This window comes from Bos taurus, chromosome 19 (assembly GCF_002263795.3).
Source record: "Bos taurus isolate L1 Dominette 01449 registration number 42190680 breed Hereford chromosome 19, ARS-UCD2.0, whole genome shotgun sequence".
NCBI lineage: Eukaryota > Metazoa > Chordata > Mammalia > Artiodactyla > Bovidae > Bos > Bos taurus.
In genome coordinates, this window is record NC_037346.1 from 48,427,598 (window position 1) to 48,444,015 (window position 16,418).

General features: G+C 45.3%; 1 protein-coding gene across 4 annotated transcripts in view; it reads right to left on the reverse strand.

Annotated features, from left to right (window-relative positions):
* TEX2 (testis expressed 2) overlaps window positions 1-16,418 on the reverse strand; it is a 114,307-nt gene that overhangs the window by 59,177 nt on the left and 38,712 nt on the right. For all 4 annotated transcript variants that reach the window (XM_024980007.2, XM_059877966.1, NM_001101970.2 and 1 more), the window contains 1 exon segment: window positions 6,009-7,671. In XM_024980007.2, the coding sequence (XP_024835775.1) occupies window positions 6,009-7,646 (1,638 nt within the window). In that variant the 5' untranslated portion in view covers window positions 7,647-7,671.

Consider the following 16,418-nt stretch of genomic DNA (forward strand, 5'->3'; position numbering starts at 1 on the left):
TCTCCTGTCTTACCGAATGCTTAAAAAATATTCCCTACCTGCCCTCAAGAATTGCATTATGTCCTTTATAAAAACTAAATAGCATCAGATGCACAGGAAATAAACCCACTGATGAATCCCCTAAATCAAGCCATTTTTCAAAAAGTGACTCTTTCAACTCCCACTAGAAACAGGTTCACAGAACTGCTTTATAAAGAAACCAAGGCCCGTCTTCTGCACCACTTTAAAAGCCATAAATCTGGAGGCGGAATGGAAATTGCAAACACGCCACCATCCCCATCTCTCCAACGCTCTACTTGGCATGCATTCCTCATTCCTTACTCCCTTTGCACTCACTGTATGAGCACTGGTAAGAGGAAAGCAGACTTGCTGCCAGGCGATTTCTAAGCAGCAAACATCAAGTTTCAAACCCTGTCAAAGATGGACCATCCTGGCCTTTCCACTGCTGTGGAAAAAGAAAAAACTCTCCGTAAGCTGTACTTTTAATTGTAATTATTTTTTATCTTCTTGAAAGATCACTCTTATCAAATCTCTTTAAAAAAATTTATTTGGCTGTGCTGGGTCTTAGTTGCCACATGTGGGAATGTAGGATCTAGCTCCCTGACCAGGGATCAAACCTGGGTCCCCTGCACTGGGAGCATGGAGTCTTAGCCACTGGACCATCAGGTAAGTCCCTCAAATCTTTTTATTTTTAACTGGAGGATAATTGCTTTACAATATGGTGCTGCTTTCTGCCATATATCAACATGAATCAGCCCCCTCAAAGCTTGACTAAACGTTTTTCCCCAAAAATGCAAGTGTCAGGGATTTTTTTTAAAAAGTGACTTCTTAGGGAGATGACAGGGTCAATATTAACTTACTGCCCACATTTTCAGATTAAAACCTCATTCATTCATCCATCTATCCATCCATCCATCACTTAACACGTGCCTAGTACATGTCAGGGGCTAAGGACACAGTGATGAACAAGATGGCCATGGCCTGTGCGTTCATGAAGCTTATGGTGTCCTGGGAAAGACAAACAGTAAACAGCAACTCTAGCTCTGATAAGTTCTGTGAAAGTGAGGTAGAGAAGGCTAGCCGTGCCTTCAAAATGTAGGCATCTCTTTCCATAGTGGGAAGGGGCTTCCCTGGTGGCTCAGAATGTAAAGAATCTGCACTACAAGAGACCCAGGTTCCATTCCTGGATTGAGAAGATCCCCTGAAGAAAGAAATGGCAACCAACTCCAGTATTCTTGCCTGGAGAATTCCATGAACAGAGAAGCCTGGTGGGCTACAGTCCATATAGTCCACAGGGTCACAATGAGCTGGACACGACTCAGTGACTAACACTTTCACCCTTTCCATAGTGTAGAGCCACTGCAGAGAAGAAGCTGCCCCACCGAGTCCTAGATTTCCCAGGGCCTCTAGCATTGTAGAGGGCCTGTGGGACTAGCTCACCCCAGTGGAACATGAATGGAAGTGATGTGTGTCACTTCTGGGTCCAGGAATTTAAGGAGGTACACCTTCTCTTTGCTTTCTCTTTCCCCTTCTGCCAGCTGGATGCAAGGAACTCTAATAACTTAGGGCAGGGGTCAGCAACCTGGGCCCAAGGCCTGTTTCTATGAAGTTTTACTGGAACAAAGCCACACTCATTCATTCACATATGGCCTACAGCTCCTTTTCTGCTACAACGAGGAGCTAAGTGGATTGCAACAGAAACAGAGCCGTAAGTCTAACATATTTACTCTGTGTATGTGTGCACTCAGGCATGTCCAACTCTTTGCAACCCCATGGACTGCAGCCTCCCAGGCTCCTCTGTCAATGGGATTTTCCAGGCAAGAATACTGGAGTGGGTTACCATTTCCTCCTCCAGGGGATCTTCCCGACCTAGGGATCGAACCCGCATCTTTTACATCTATCTACTTGATTGGCAGGTGGATTTTTAACCACTGTGCCACCTGGGGTTGGGGTAAATATCTACTACCTAGCTCTTTAAGAAGTTTGCTGAGCCACAGGATGGAAGGAACTTGGGCTCCTAACCAACATGGGCCCCCATCCACCTACCGCCAGGAACACCTATACTGGACTGTTAAGAAGGCAAGGAACAGACTTCTAATTTGTTACAGCAAATGTTATCCTACCTCATACAGAAAGCACAATGTCCAATGAGAAAATGGAACAGAAGACAGATGCTCAAAGTTAGGCTCCATTATACTATCCTTTTCTTATCACAAGATTGTGTCCTAAATTTAATGTCAACACTGCTAAATGTTTTAAAGTGTCTTTTTTTTTTCGATTTGGCTGCGTCAGGTCTTAGCTGTGACACACAGGACATCCCCTCGTGCGGGATCTTTCACTGTGGCAAGCGGGTTTAGTTCCTCCTTGGCAGGTGGGACCTTAGTTCTCAGACCAGGGATTGAACCCTTGTCCTCTGCCTTGCAAGGTGGATTCTTAACCACTGGACCACCAGGGATGTCCCTAAAGCGTCATCTTTTTAAAATGCTCCCCCAGAGTGTAATTTCCTACTCAGTAAAACTAATCAAGCCCAAAGCACAGTTGCATTTGAAATCTTCAACTTGCAACACACATCCTAGCCTTCCAATTCTTGGTAGTGGCCCCTTTTAAAATAGAGAATGTATTTAGCCAGGTGTCTAAAAACAGCCCTGTGCACCAAACAAAAGACCTCAGGCTACAACGTACAATTTTCTTAAATTACAGGTGTCAGTCCATGACAGCACTGAAGTATTTGTTCTCTGCAAGGAAAATCCAAATATGTTTATCGCAGGGACCAAGGGTAAAACACCTTCCTTGAAAAACAAAAATTCAGTCCTGCCTGGCTCCCCTGGGTGACTTTGGGTGAGTAACTTACCCTCTCCGTGCGTCCACATCCTCATGAGCACGTTACCTAACTGGAGAGGGCGGTGGTGAGGATTAAATGAGATACTGTACCCAGCATTCAGCCAGGCCCCTGTCGGTGCTCAGCTTCGTAGTGCTGCCTTTACTGTTTCATTATCAGATCAAAGCAACCACACTGTGCCATAACTTTGGCATTTTCTGTGTAGTTAGTAAATTCTTGACTAATTAGTAGAAAACTTAGTAAATTGTAGTCTCAGCACTAAAGATCGACGGATTAAAATTAAAATCTTCCCAAGACAATTAAGAGCTCAAATCAGTTTAAACGGAATACTGCAGTCAGTCATTAGGCACTGGAAGCAGTGTAAGCAGCATTTTTCTTTGCTAAAGTTAGCACTAACTTACTTACAGGGCATGTAATTCAGGTAGACGCGGCACCACCCTTATCGGAAAAAGCTTAGCAACCATGCATAATGATCACTTTTGCTCCACTTCTTACATGAATGCTACACTTAAGTGTGTCACAGCCTCAAGACTGAGCACCAGCTTCTCTTAAAAAAGAAACACTCTCTTAACCTATTGCCATGTGAAAGGGGGGAAAAAGGTTGAAGTGCAGAACGCAGGCATACCTCATCTTACTGCGCTTTGCTTTACTGAGCTTCACGGACGTTGTGTGTTTACAGACTGATGGTTTGTGGCAGCCCTGCACTGTCAGCTGATGGCTGACATTTTTTCAGTAATAACTTTTTAAAAAATATATATTTTATGGAAGTACAGTAGATTTACAAAGTTGGGGAGCAATGAAGTATTTTTATTTATTCGGCTGCACAGGGTCTTAGTCACATGGGATCTTCAATCTTCATGGCACCACGGGGGATCTTTAGTTCCGGCACCATATATCTTTTTGTTGTTGTGCCAACTCTTAGCTACGGCATGAAGGATCTAGTTCCCTGACCAGGGATCAAACCCGGGCCTCCTGCACTGGGAACGTGGGAGTCTGCCACTGGACCACCAGGGAAGTCTCCTGAAGTATTTTTAAATTAACGTGCATACATTGTTTTTTTAGGCAGAATGCTATTGCACACTTTACAGACGACAGTATAGTGTAAACGGAACTTTTACATGCACTGGGAAACTGAAAATTTGTCTGACTCCTTTAATGCAGTATTTTGTTTTATTGTGGTGGTCTAGAACTCAACGCATAACATATCTGAGATGTCTGCGTATGACCCCATTGAACCAAAACAAAAAGAGCTCATGTGTGACACATGTACTCATATTTGTAGAAACGTAGGAAAAACAAGGGTATACACCAACTATGTATACGTATGTATTATATATTGTATTGACTATAATTCCCTCCCACTACTGTGATAAAGAATAATTTTTTCCTTAGAGTTTTCTGTGTTTCTTTACACATTGATCGTGCATTTTTTTAAATAAGGGGAAAAGGTTATTAAATTAAAAAATAAAGCAGAACAAACAGTATTTTGCACTCAGAGTTCTTCCCCTTGTTTTGTGGGGTTTTTGTTTTGCAGTAAATAGAGATCATGGTGCCCTTTTTTGGAGCACTCATATAAACAGAGAGGAGGAAAAACCTGTTAACAGAGAAACCAAACAAGCTTTGAATTATCAAAAAAATCAGAAAATAACAAGTGTCAGCAAGGATGTGGAGAAACTGGAACCCTTGTGCACTACTGGTGAGAATGTAAAATGGTACAGCCACTGTAGAAAATAGTATGGCGGTTCCTCAAAAGATTAAAACTAGAATTACCATACGATCCAGCAATTTCACTTTTGGGTACACAAACCAAGGACTTGAAAGTAGGGTCTCAAACATCTCTTTGTACAACCACGTTCATAGCAGCATTGCTCACAAGAGCAAAAACGTAGAAACAACCCAAGTGTCCATCAACAGATGAAGAAATAAGCAAAATGTAGTTAGCATATACATACAATAGCAACCTTAAAAAAGAATAAAATTTTGCAATATGCTTCAACAGGGAAGAACCTTGTGGACATTATTCTAAGTGAAACAAGCCAGTCACAAAAAGACAAATACTGTGTAATTCCACTAATATGACATATATAGAGTATTAAAAAAAAAAAAACAAGGAAGTAGAATGGTGGTTACCAGGAGCTAGGCAATAGCCAGGAAAATAGGAGGTTATTGTTTAATGGGTTTAGAGTTTCCGTTTTAAAAGGTGAAAAGGATATGGAGGTGCATGGTGATGATGGTTGTACAACAATGTGACTGAATATTAAACATAATACTGCTGACCTGTACACTTAAAAATGGTTAAGATGGTAGATTTTGTTAGGAGTATTTTACTAAAATTTAAAAATACATATATTAAAAAAAAAGTATATGTGCTTAACTTATGACCTATATAAGCTACAGTTATGCTTTCAATTGTGTATATTATGAAACATATAGAAGCACCAGAAACTTTTAAAATACGTGGAAATAAATACAAATGGAAGCTCTAATATTTTCTTTCCAATGAATTGCCTCAGGCACTCCTCGGGAGGTCCAAACCCTAAAATCTGACAGGCACAGAAAGGTAATGCCTCCTTCTCAAGCCCAAGCCCCACTGTGCACAGAGCAGCGTGTAACAGCCCAACCCTGACATTAAAATCCGTCTTCTCTTCCTCCTTCCCTTCTCTTGTATTCCAGGAGTCTTTAACCCTGCTCCAGGGTCTAAAAAAAAATTTTTTTTAATTATTTATTTATCTGGCTGTGCCAAGTCTTCACTGTAAGATACAAGATGTAATTCCCCAACCAGGAATCGAACCCAAGCACCCTGCATTGGGAGCATAGAGTCTTAACCACTGGACCACCAGGGAAGCACTACCCTCAAGAATATTTAACCGTAACAGACTCAGCTACCATGAATCCTCAGTAGGCAGCAAATGCCTGGCAAATTCAGAGAGAGATCGGAATGGAAACGAATGGAAATGCTCCAGAGCTATGGAGACCCTTGTGAAGCTACCTGATGAACTGGCAAAACAGGAGCTAGAATGAGGTTTACCAAACAAGTCTTGGGTGCCTGGAGATCCCAAAGTCTTAGAAACACTGCTTGAGCAAACACTTGTGGAGACAGTGAACTAAAAGGATACAGTCAGATCTACAATGAGGCTGGATGCCAGCCAACAGCTGCAGAGAGGCTTACCTTCAGGATCTCAGGTTCTTTGATATCCAGAGATCTTGGGTTCCAGTGTTGTAGATGTTTATGTAATCTGTGATGTTTATGAGCACTTGGTGGTGTAAAAAACCAAATCAGGCAGACTGCAGTCATGAATCCAAGGCCAACGCCCAGAAAGAGTCCGCTCACGTAATGCGGGAGGGGGAGGATGAGGTACGCATAGACGCACAGGACAAAGCAGCCCAGCGTCTTGACGGGTAATTCCAGCTGCTGCGCTGCCGAGTCCACCTCGTGGTCACTGTCCAGAGCTGGGCCATCGTCCGCTAGCCCCTCTGGCTTGAGAGGGCCTTCTGGGAGTTTCTCAGCTTTACTCTCCCCCTCCGGTTCCAGGTCAAAGTCCTCGGTGTATAGTTCGCAAAACTCTTCGTCTTCTTTGCTCGCTAAGGCAGACAAAGAGCATTTCTCAAGAACCAGGGAGCTGGTCTTCGGGCCTCCCTCCTTCAGCCCGCTCCCCTGGGAGCTCCTCGGTTCCGCCTCTCTCGCGGGCTCCTCGGAGGACTGTGGCTGGTCGCTCCTGGGGACGCCGGGGTCACTCCCCATGCCCTCCCCCTCGGAGTCACACTCCTCCTCCTTGATGCTGTAGTTGTTATTGCTTTCCAAGTGACCGTTCAGGCTGGACAGATTGGAGAGCTCGGAAGCACTTGAAGATAAGGCTTTGGGCCTGTGGCTGCCACTTTCTTCCCCTATAATCTTACTGAAAAGCTGAAAAGGGTCATAGATGACTTCCGAGAGGCGTCGCTTAGTGTCTTCGATCTTGGCCTCCATTTCGGGCACTTTAAAAAAGGAGCGCGTGTCGGAAGGCGACGTCAGAGGGGAAGAGGGTGCAGTTTTGGAATCCCCACCTGTGTTCCGCGGCTGCGTGAACTGCTTGAACAGGTGTAAATTCAGCTTGGAGTCCGGGGGCCTGTAGGACACGGCGTCGGACTCCTGCCGGGAGGTGTCGGTGGACAGAGACTTGACTAACGTCTTCATCAAGTGCCTGTGCCGGGGCGGGTGGGGGGATTCTTTTGGCTCCACCTCGGTCGACAGGGACTTCACAAGGCTCAGGAAGGGTTTGGCGCTGGAAAGCGTGGAGGACGAGGCGCTGGATGAGAGGATGGGCGACCGGGAAGGCGAGGACAGCGGGGAGGAAGAACTGGTTTTCTGCTCGGACAGGGAGGACACGCTGGGAGAGCTAGCTATGGGCCCCGACGAGGACGACCCCGGGGACAGAGCCAGTGGCACTGTACCGAATACTTGTGCGGCCGGAGCAGGGGGCTCCAGCAGCTTTACGGTGTTCTCGGAGACGGGCACCACGGCGGGGGACACGGACAGGCCATCCGCCAGGATGAGCTGGGCGCCGGGGCCAGCGGGGTCATGGCCACCCCCGGGTTCAAGGTAGAGGTCCTCCTTGGCTTCGAGCCCCGTTACAACGGTCTGGTCGTCCAGCCCCTCCTCCAGGAGCTCCCGGAACTCCTCCTCCTCTTCCTCCTCCTCCTCCCCGGACACCGAGAAGTGGATGGCAATAGTGTCTCGGGACACGGACCTCTGCACGTGCACTCTGGGGGCTGATGGTTTTGGCATGTCAAGGGTTTTCTCGGCATGGCGACCATTCAGACTTGTCATCGCCGGCTTCACAAGGGCTCAGGCTCTGTGAAAACAGGGGGAAAACCCAAAAGTCAGAAAGTGGTTTCTCCACGGGAGATGCTGTCCTGTGTGGACCAGAGTGCGGCTAAAGCTCACTTCTAAATGGTGATAATACTTTTACCTGGCAGATGGCCACCCTTTCTCACTTAAGCAGGTTTAGTGGTTTAATTTTCATCAGATAAATTCCAGCGAGGCATTCTCTTTTATGAGCAAACTACCCACCCGTGTTATAAATGCCATACAACCTGTCTTCCTTCACAACATCTAAGTGGTTGTTTCCTCCCTGTTAACTGGCCCATTTCTATCAGTAATTCTATACTGCAAGGCTTGAAAGACCTGCACGACAGTTGTTACCAGCATTAGTTTGGAACTCCCACAGGATAAAATGCAGCATCCTGGCGATTTTGAGGATCTCGGAACAAAAATTTCACCAGTGGCTTTCTGGCTATAAAAAGTGAATCCTGGAGGGTTATGGCTTTCACTGCAATTTTCACAGCAATCCTAACAATTATTTGGCTTGTGTCTCCCACCAATGTTCATATAGCCTGACACTGCAAATAAGTAGCAGAGTAACCAAGGGTGGCAAGGGACATCTGCAAACTAATTGCTGTGACCGGCTGGCTTATTTCCCAAATGGTAGGTACCCTGAGGCCAGAGTATTTAGGCAGCCATGAAGACATGGCCATTTCTAAGACTTCAAGATAAAGCAAAGTTGTATTTTCAGCTGAATCCAAGGGCAGGAAAATGAAGTCTCAGTGCTGAAACCTACCACCAACTGAGAACTCTGCTAAGAGCTGGGGTGAGAGTCACGGAGGCGACGTTGCTTAGTCGCTGTGGAGATGAGAGACACCCGAAAAGCTGAGCAGCAAAGCAAAAGAAGCCAAGCCTACCTGTGACACCCAGTGCATGACACCGTCCCCCACTCCCCATTCACTTAGGGCCCATTTATAGGAAACCAGGCATCATGACAGGTCCTACCAGAAGGAAATGAACACCACCATCTGGAAAGCACGACTGTCAGAGTAGCTAAAATGCACTTGAGGAGTGACCCGCAGGCCTTCTGAGGAGGGTGAGAGCAGCGCGGGAGGCAGGACACCCGCCTGCTCCTTTAAACTGACGGCAGGCTGGCAGGACAGGCCTGATTAGAAAGAAGGGACGAAGGCATGAAGACGAGCATGGGCATGGTGTGTCCTGCCACATGGGTCTATTCTCCATGTCCAGGACGGAGGGTGGGTGTTGGGGGCGAGGGCCGGCATGAGTGAGGCATCATGGAAGAGAGGAAAGGGCAGCCTTGGGGCCAGGAAACAAGGCTTCTGACACTTGATCCTTCTCCAGCTGACTTGGTGGGACCTTAAACAAGCCAAGACCTCTCTGGGTCTCAGAATCTTCATCTGTCAAACGAGGGACCAATGACTTTGAGACTGTCCAAATCTCAAACTCTTATGTTTATGTTTACAGGTGAGAGTACAGAACCCAATCTGATACTTACCCTGGTAATCTGCCATAGAGTCAACATTGTGCTGCCTGCTCCTTTACTTTGAAGAACTCCTATATTTAAGTCTTCTACCAAACATTCAGGTTCAAAATTCTAGTAACTAAGACTACCAAAACAAAAGAAAAAGTAAACCTGTGTTTGTTTGTAGGTGATGGGGGAGAAAAATCAGGGTGGGGAGGAGAGGAAGGGCAGGAAAAACTATTTCCCAGAAACAGGCAATAATCCAGTGATGACAAGAACTACAGTTCAAGAGCCCAGTCACAAGAAAGACACATCTCAAACTACTGATTGAGAAATTACTTTCATAAAAACTTTTCAATAGAGTTTTGTCCAAGCTCCTTCATGATCCTCAGGCTCTCCCGTCTCCATTGGAGCCAAGAAAAAAGAATTTCTATTGATCAGACAAAACATTCAAATCCAGGAGCTGGCAGTAAGCTGGAAAGACACAGCCGCTGGTCCAGGACAATCCTTCCCTGTTATCTCAAAGCCAACATGTTTATTGGCTTAGGAAGAAGAAAAATGCCAAGTACAAAACACATTTTTCATTTTAATGGTCACCGACTTTTATAGGGGCTTCCCTGATAGCTCAGTTGGTAAAGAATCCGCCTGCAATGCAGGAGACCCCAGTCCGATTCCTGGGTTGGGAAGATCCGCTGGAGGAGGGATAGGCTACCCACTCCAGTATCCTTGGGCTTCCTTTGTGGCTCAGCTGGTAAAGAATCCGCCTGCAATGCGGGAGACCTGGCTTTGATCCCTGGGTTGGGAAGATCCCCTGGAGAAGGGAAAGGCTACCCACTCCAGTATTCTGGCCTGGAGAATTCCATGGACTTGCAGTACATGGGGTGGCAAAGACACGACTGAGCCACTTTCACTTTTACAAGGGTAATTTTAAAATAAAATTATAGAGGTAATTTAAAAAGAAAGTTTGGTTTTTGGTAATTCTCAGTAGGCTGAAAGCTAAGCTATTTCAATTGCTTTAATAACATAAAGGATGGTCTGAAAGGCTCTGCTACTCTAAGGCTGGTGGTGAAAGTGACAGTGGGCACAGGTGCAAATCCAGAGAGCATGACCGGGGCTGAACAGGGAAGCGAGTCATCCGGGGAGCAAGAGTGGAGAGGCTCTTCTGGAGTTGAGGTGGGATGGTTTGGGAATCTGCAGGCAAAGTCAGGCCCCGTCCAGAAGGGCCAACAATAGTGCTTCCAGAAGCCTGTGGTCTCAGCAACCAGACAGGGCCATTAGGGGCCCATCTGCCCAACCCACCAACACATAGTCGGGCCTCCTGACTTTCCCAGGGACGGGGGAGCCTGGTGGGCTGCCGTCTATGTGATCGCACAGAGTCGGACACGACTGAAGTGACTCAGCAGTAGCAGTAGCAGCAACTGATCTCTGACTAGACTGTCTTCAGATCTTGTTGCGCTGCACCCTGCAGGCCTACAATGCTGTACTCGCCCAGCTTCAAGACCAAAGAAGAAACAGCCCAGACTCAGTGAGGGAGACATCAATGGTTTATTGGATGGGGGAGTTTACATGTCTGAAGCAAGGTTCTGGAGCGATATCCACCATGTGCAATGGGTGGTGAGCAAGACATGGCAGCAGTCTTTGCTGCCAAAGGGAAAGGGAGATTGTTAGTTATAGGGGGAATTGACATCAGGTTTGCTCATTGGTAACCAGGGAAACTAGCATCGGGGCATGCCCCTTACCGCCCCTTTTGGTAAGAACAGTCTCTAGCTGGGGCCTGGGGCAAATATGCAGGTGGGTCAGTCCTGTGAGTAGGTGTAGGTGAAGCAGGCACTGGTAGAGCAGGGGATGTACAGAGAGCAAGAGAACAGTCATCTTGAGTGGCCTGTGTCAGCCAACTGGGCCTGAGCTGGGCCTCCTGAAGAGTTAGGTGCTGGTGTGGCTCACCACTGCTAACGTCTTTCTGTAGGGCTCAAGCAGTGGCTTCAGAGGTTTGGAATAAACTCTCCCAAATTAGGTTTTACTAAAACAAGCCACATGAGGCTAAAGCAGCACTATAACTTTTTAAAAATAAGAAAATCTTATAGCCTTTTTGCTCATCTGCAAATGAGGGGGCTAGGTCAGATAAACAAAGATTGCTTCAAGGACCCAAACTGCTGGATAACTCTATGTCCTGGAACCAGAGTCCATGGATTGGGTTCTAGACAAAACTGATCACCACGTGGCTGCTCCGTCTTCCTCCTAGGGAGTCCTCCAAGCCCCCCTTCTCCATCCTTCATGGGCGGGCGGCTGGGGCCAGTAAAACTGACCTTCCTACAGCCAAGGTCAAGGGAAAAAGCACCTGACTGCTGTCCGGAACTTTACGTGACTGTGCCAAGGACACAGCACTGAATGAGGAAGGGATGGGGAGCGGGTCAGACACGGGCTTTTGATACTCATGTCCTGATTCGCCACCACAGCGATCTGCCTCCTCAAGCGTGTCATGCATGCTTGTTATTCCTGCTTGTCCTGGCCTTGGTTTGGCCCTCCATGCACCGGCATGGAGAGAGCTAAGAGCGTGGTTCTCAACAGCTAGCATGTGACCAGCAGGATCGGGAAATAAGAATTAGTTATCCATCTGATAATCTAGCATCATAAAAAAGTAGCCTCCTGCCCTCTACTATCTCAACTCAATTATAACTGGACTCAAATAAACGAGGACAACCTTTTCTCAAGCACTCAGGAACTGAAATGTCAATAAAGGTCATTTCTCTCTCACCAGGTCTCCTTTTCCAAGCCACCAGCACAAGACCTTGGGTTTTAACACTGATTTTGAGTCTTGTGAGGGGAGGGCCTAAAGCTTCCACTGTCAATTAGGATGATTTCTTGCCAGAGGTATGTTTAAACAAAAGGCTGATTTGGTCATGAGCAAAGTATGCCAAATATGAACCCCATCCAGCCCCAGAATGGATGGGTGTCCAAGAGCTAGGTGATGTTAATAAACACCAGAAGCCAGAGGTCTGATGTCTGGGAAAACAGGTTCTATTTTTCAGGTCCACCATTCTGCTGAAAACAACTAACAATGAAATCAATTTTTTTTTTAAAAAACTGAAAAGCACTGAAGCTTCAACAACTGAGTAAAGAATCACAAGGCCAGAAGGAATAAAGAACCTCAGAGAGATGAGCCCTACAGAAGCTGCTCTTGCCCTCAAACCACTGGATGATTCTGCCAAATTGGCACCTTCATTTTATTGATCTTCTGAGCAGAAATCGTAGTTCAGGGCTGGCTGAGGTGGAGCCCTAACTGGAGAGTGTTCCCCAATGAGCTGGGACATCAAAGGGCTACATCTACCTGGGAGTAGGAGAACCAGAGGCAAATGGCCCTCACTTAGATCTGAGAGCTTCGAGGCCATTAAGCTAGGGAAGCCAATCACAGAAAGACGAATATTGAGTGATTCCATTTCGTGAGCTATCTAAAGTACTCAAATTCAAATAAACAGAAAGTCGGATGGCAATCACCCGGGCTGGGGAGTGGGAAGCAGGGAGTTGTTTTGTAATGGATATAGAGCTTTGCATGATGAAAGAAGTCCATAGATCGGTTGCATAACAATGTGAATATACTTTCGCTACTGAGTTGTACGCTTAAAAACAGGTAAATTTTAAGTTATTTATATTTTACCATAAGACTCTTGAGTTCCTCGGACTACAAGGAGATCAAACCAGTCAATCCTAAAGGAAATCAACCCTGAATATTCATTGGAAGGACTGACGCTCAAGTTGAAGCTCCAATATTTTGGCCACCTAATGCAAAGAGCTGACTAATTAGAAAAGACCCTGATGCTGGGAAAGGTTGAAGGCAGGAAGAGAAGGGATGACAGAGGATGAGATGGTTGGATGGCATCACTGACTCAATAGACAAGAGTTTGAGCAAACTCCAAGAGATGGTGAAGAACAGGGAAGCCTGGCATGCTGCAGCCTATGGGGTCACAAAGAGTCAGACTTGACTGAGCAACTGAACAACAATAATTTAAAAATAACTTTAATTTCACCAGTTGCAACTTTAGAGTGAAATAATATAATACTCTGAACCACCTATGCTGACTAAAAAAATTCAAAAAGCTCACATTGTTCTTTAGTGTTTATACCACCATGTGATTATCTTCTAAGATAATAAATGCAGATGCATTCATTTATGCTCTCATACTTTTAGCGGGTGGGGAAGTTATTTAGAGCCAAATGCTCTCTGAACCTTAGTCAGGTCTGTTTCAAGGAAGCAGAGTATCTTGAACCATTCTGGGGATGGGTCTTGATTAGAGTCTTCACTGTATGTTTCCAGTAAAGTTATTATGCCTTGTAAAGATGTTCATAGCTCTAAGACTGAGAAAGCCTCTAATAAGGGTTTCTCACCCCAGCACTGATGCAGGATCATAGTCTATTCAGTCTAAAAATAAGGAACAAATCAATATCAATGGCTCCCATCTAACCTGAATTCAGAAAATACAAAGGCCTCAACAAGAAGCTGGTAGCCAACTGCCCTACAAACATGCCCTCCCATGGATATCACGAACTCCATGATATCAACCTCAGTGAAGTCAGTTAGGATAGCAAACATCCATGAAATTGATTTTATTTCTAGTCACTCAAAAAGTTTATCATCATTAATTAGTCCACGAAAAGCCAATCAACAATAAATCAGATTGTACAATGAAAAGTGAAGAACTCTTTCAAGACTCACTGTTGGCATTTATTAACTTGGATATAACAACCTCTCTGAATCTGACAGGTTTGTTTTCTGTGAGTTTTCTGGACTAGTTTGCTAACTGCCCTTCCTGCCTCTAGCTGTATTTGAAACAATTCAATCTCAAGATCTTACAGAGCCATGAAAAGAGAAGAGTTCCTTCCAGGCCACCCACTCATCAGCAACTCATCTCCTCGGTCCTCTCACATTATAACAGCCAAACAGTAATGTAGCCATTATTATTATCAACATCAACATTATTATTATTAATTTCTCAGTCATATACTAGGTTAGAGGAAGTGCTAGAGGAGGGAAAAAGTGGAGGGAAATGAGCAATTGTGACTGGAAATTAAACTTGTCTCCAGATGCAGAGAGCACAGTAACACAGCATCTGAAGAGGCAAGCCTGGTTTGGAACATGCCCCATTTCTCAGGAGCATCCCTAATCCTTCAAGATCATTGTGAAAATTCTTCGTCTTTGTAAAATCTGGCCCGTTAAGATACGTGTTGTCTCTGGACAAGCTTGCACTTGGACATATGATGTATGGGCACCATCTGCTAGCATGGGTTGTGTCAGTCAATAGTCTTAATTCCAAAGCATCTCTTGGCAGAGGAAAAGAGTCAAGCTGCATTGTATTGCAGAGGATGTCCTAACATCTCTTATCTGTGCAAGCTTTTAATAGGATGTGGTTTTATGAAAAGTAGAGAAGGGCCTCAGGACTCATTTTTTTCCACCTTGATGCTGCAGAGGAAGTGGTGGATCTGGTCAAGAACAACTAGTATAGGCAGGTCTGATTTAGCCTAAAAATCTCAAGTACATCTTAATAGCCATCCCTTGATTCATTTAAATTCAGTGAAGCAGCTGAGAACTGCCAGCAGCCAACAGATTCTAATCTGTTAATACTCCACCTTACAAAAATCAATATTGACATTGTAGATAATGAACTAGCGCTAGCCTTAGCTTCATTTAAAAAGAGAGAAGAAAGAGAGAAGATGGTACTCTACTACCAGCACAGGCATCCTCACAAGGCACTTAGACCTTGACGGTGAGAAACCTGGAACTCCTATGCCATCAGTTATTAGGTTCCCAGACTGACTCAGAGTCTCTTCCAACCTAGTAGAACAACACAACACAAGGTTGATACGATTAACACACAACAGCTTCACCCTCTGCAGCCACTGCACAGACGTTTACACCTACTATGAGGAAGGCCCACCTGGGAAGAGGGCCACATCCCTGAAGAAAAAAGGGGTTCAGAAGCATCCATGTGATGAGAATTTTGCTTTACAGACTGCTGGATGGTTCTGGTAATGAAATCCAAATGCAGTAACTCTTTCAAAACCAGGTCACACCTTTGGCACAGCTACATGAGGCCTACGGAGGTTTATAAAAGATAATCCTGATGCCATCCATGGGGGGCGGGGGTGGGGAGATCTCAAGGAGACAACAGATGTCATATGATGACATCTATATGAAAGTTCAAAACAACCCTGAAGTAATGAAAACTCAGGATAGAGATGCCCAAATCAGATGGCGCTAATAGAATAAAGAAGGAATTTTTTTTTCAGCAGAAAAACCATGTTATGTGACTTAGGAGGAAGAGATGTGAACAAAATAATCTGCCGGATGTGAAACAGCAGCATATGGAAAGGCACTGAGATGAAAACAAGTCAATCAAGATAGAACAAGACAGTTGCTAAACGACTGGGTCGGCTACAGCTGAAGGGCTGTACTGGAGGCATGGCAGGAAGATTAATATTTGATTTCAGAGGCAGGGAATCAATTGCTCAATGCCTCTGAAGCCTAAGTGCTTGGATTTATACTTAAATCTTAGAAAACAAAACCACTGTAGGTTCTTAGGAAGTCTGCAACCTGGATGTAAATAGTTTTCTTCAGGTGAGTGCCTGGAACCTGGGAGACTGTGGTGCTGAAAATCCAGGAGGATGAGCAGAGGGTAGTGACTGTGGTCACAAAAGAGCACATTTTTCAAGAGCTCATCGGGTCAAAGGTTATTAAGGGGGTGAATCTGACAAAGAGTAAATGGAGTTCCTTATTCAGTTTTCATCTTTGCAACCAGGAGATCCAACCAGTCCATCCTAAAGGAGATCAGTGCTGGGTGTTCACTGGAAGGACTGATGTTGAAGCTGAAACTCCAATACTTTGGCCACCTGATGCAAAGAGCTGACTCATCTGAAAAGACCCTGATGCTGGGAAAGACTGAGGGCAGGAGAAGAAGGGGACGACAGGATGAGATGGTTCGATGGCATCACTGACTCAATGGACATGGGTTTGGGTGGACTCCGGGAGTTGGTGATGGACAGGGAGGCCTGGCGTGCTGCAGTTCATGGGGTTGCAAAGAGTCAGACTCGACTGAGCAACTGAATTGAACTGAACTGAATTGATTTATTTATGGCCATACTATGTGGCTTGTGGGATCTTAGTTCCCTAACCAGGGATTGAACTCAGGCCCTTGGCAGTGAAAGCTCAAAGAGTTCTAACCACTGGACTGCCAGGAAACTCTCACAAACATTTAAAGTCAGATTATTTCCAAATGAAAAACAAAAAACAACAAAAGCAGTTT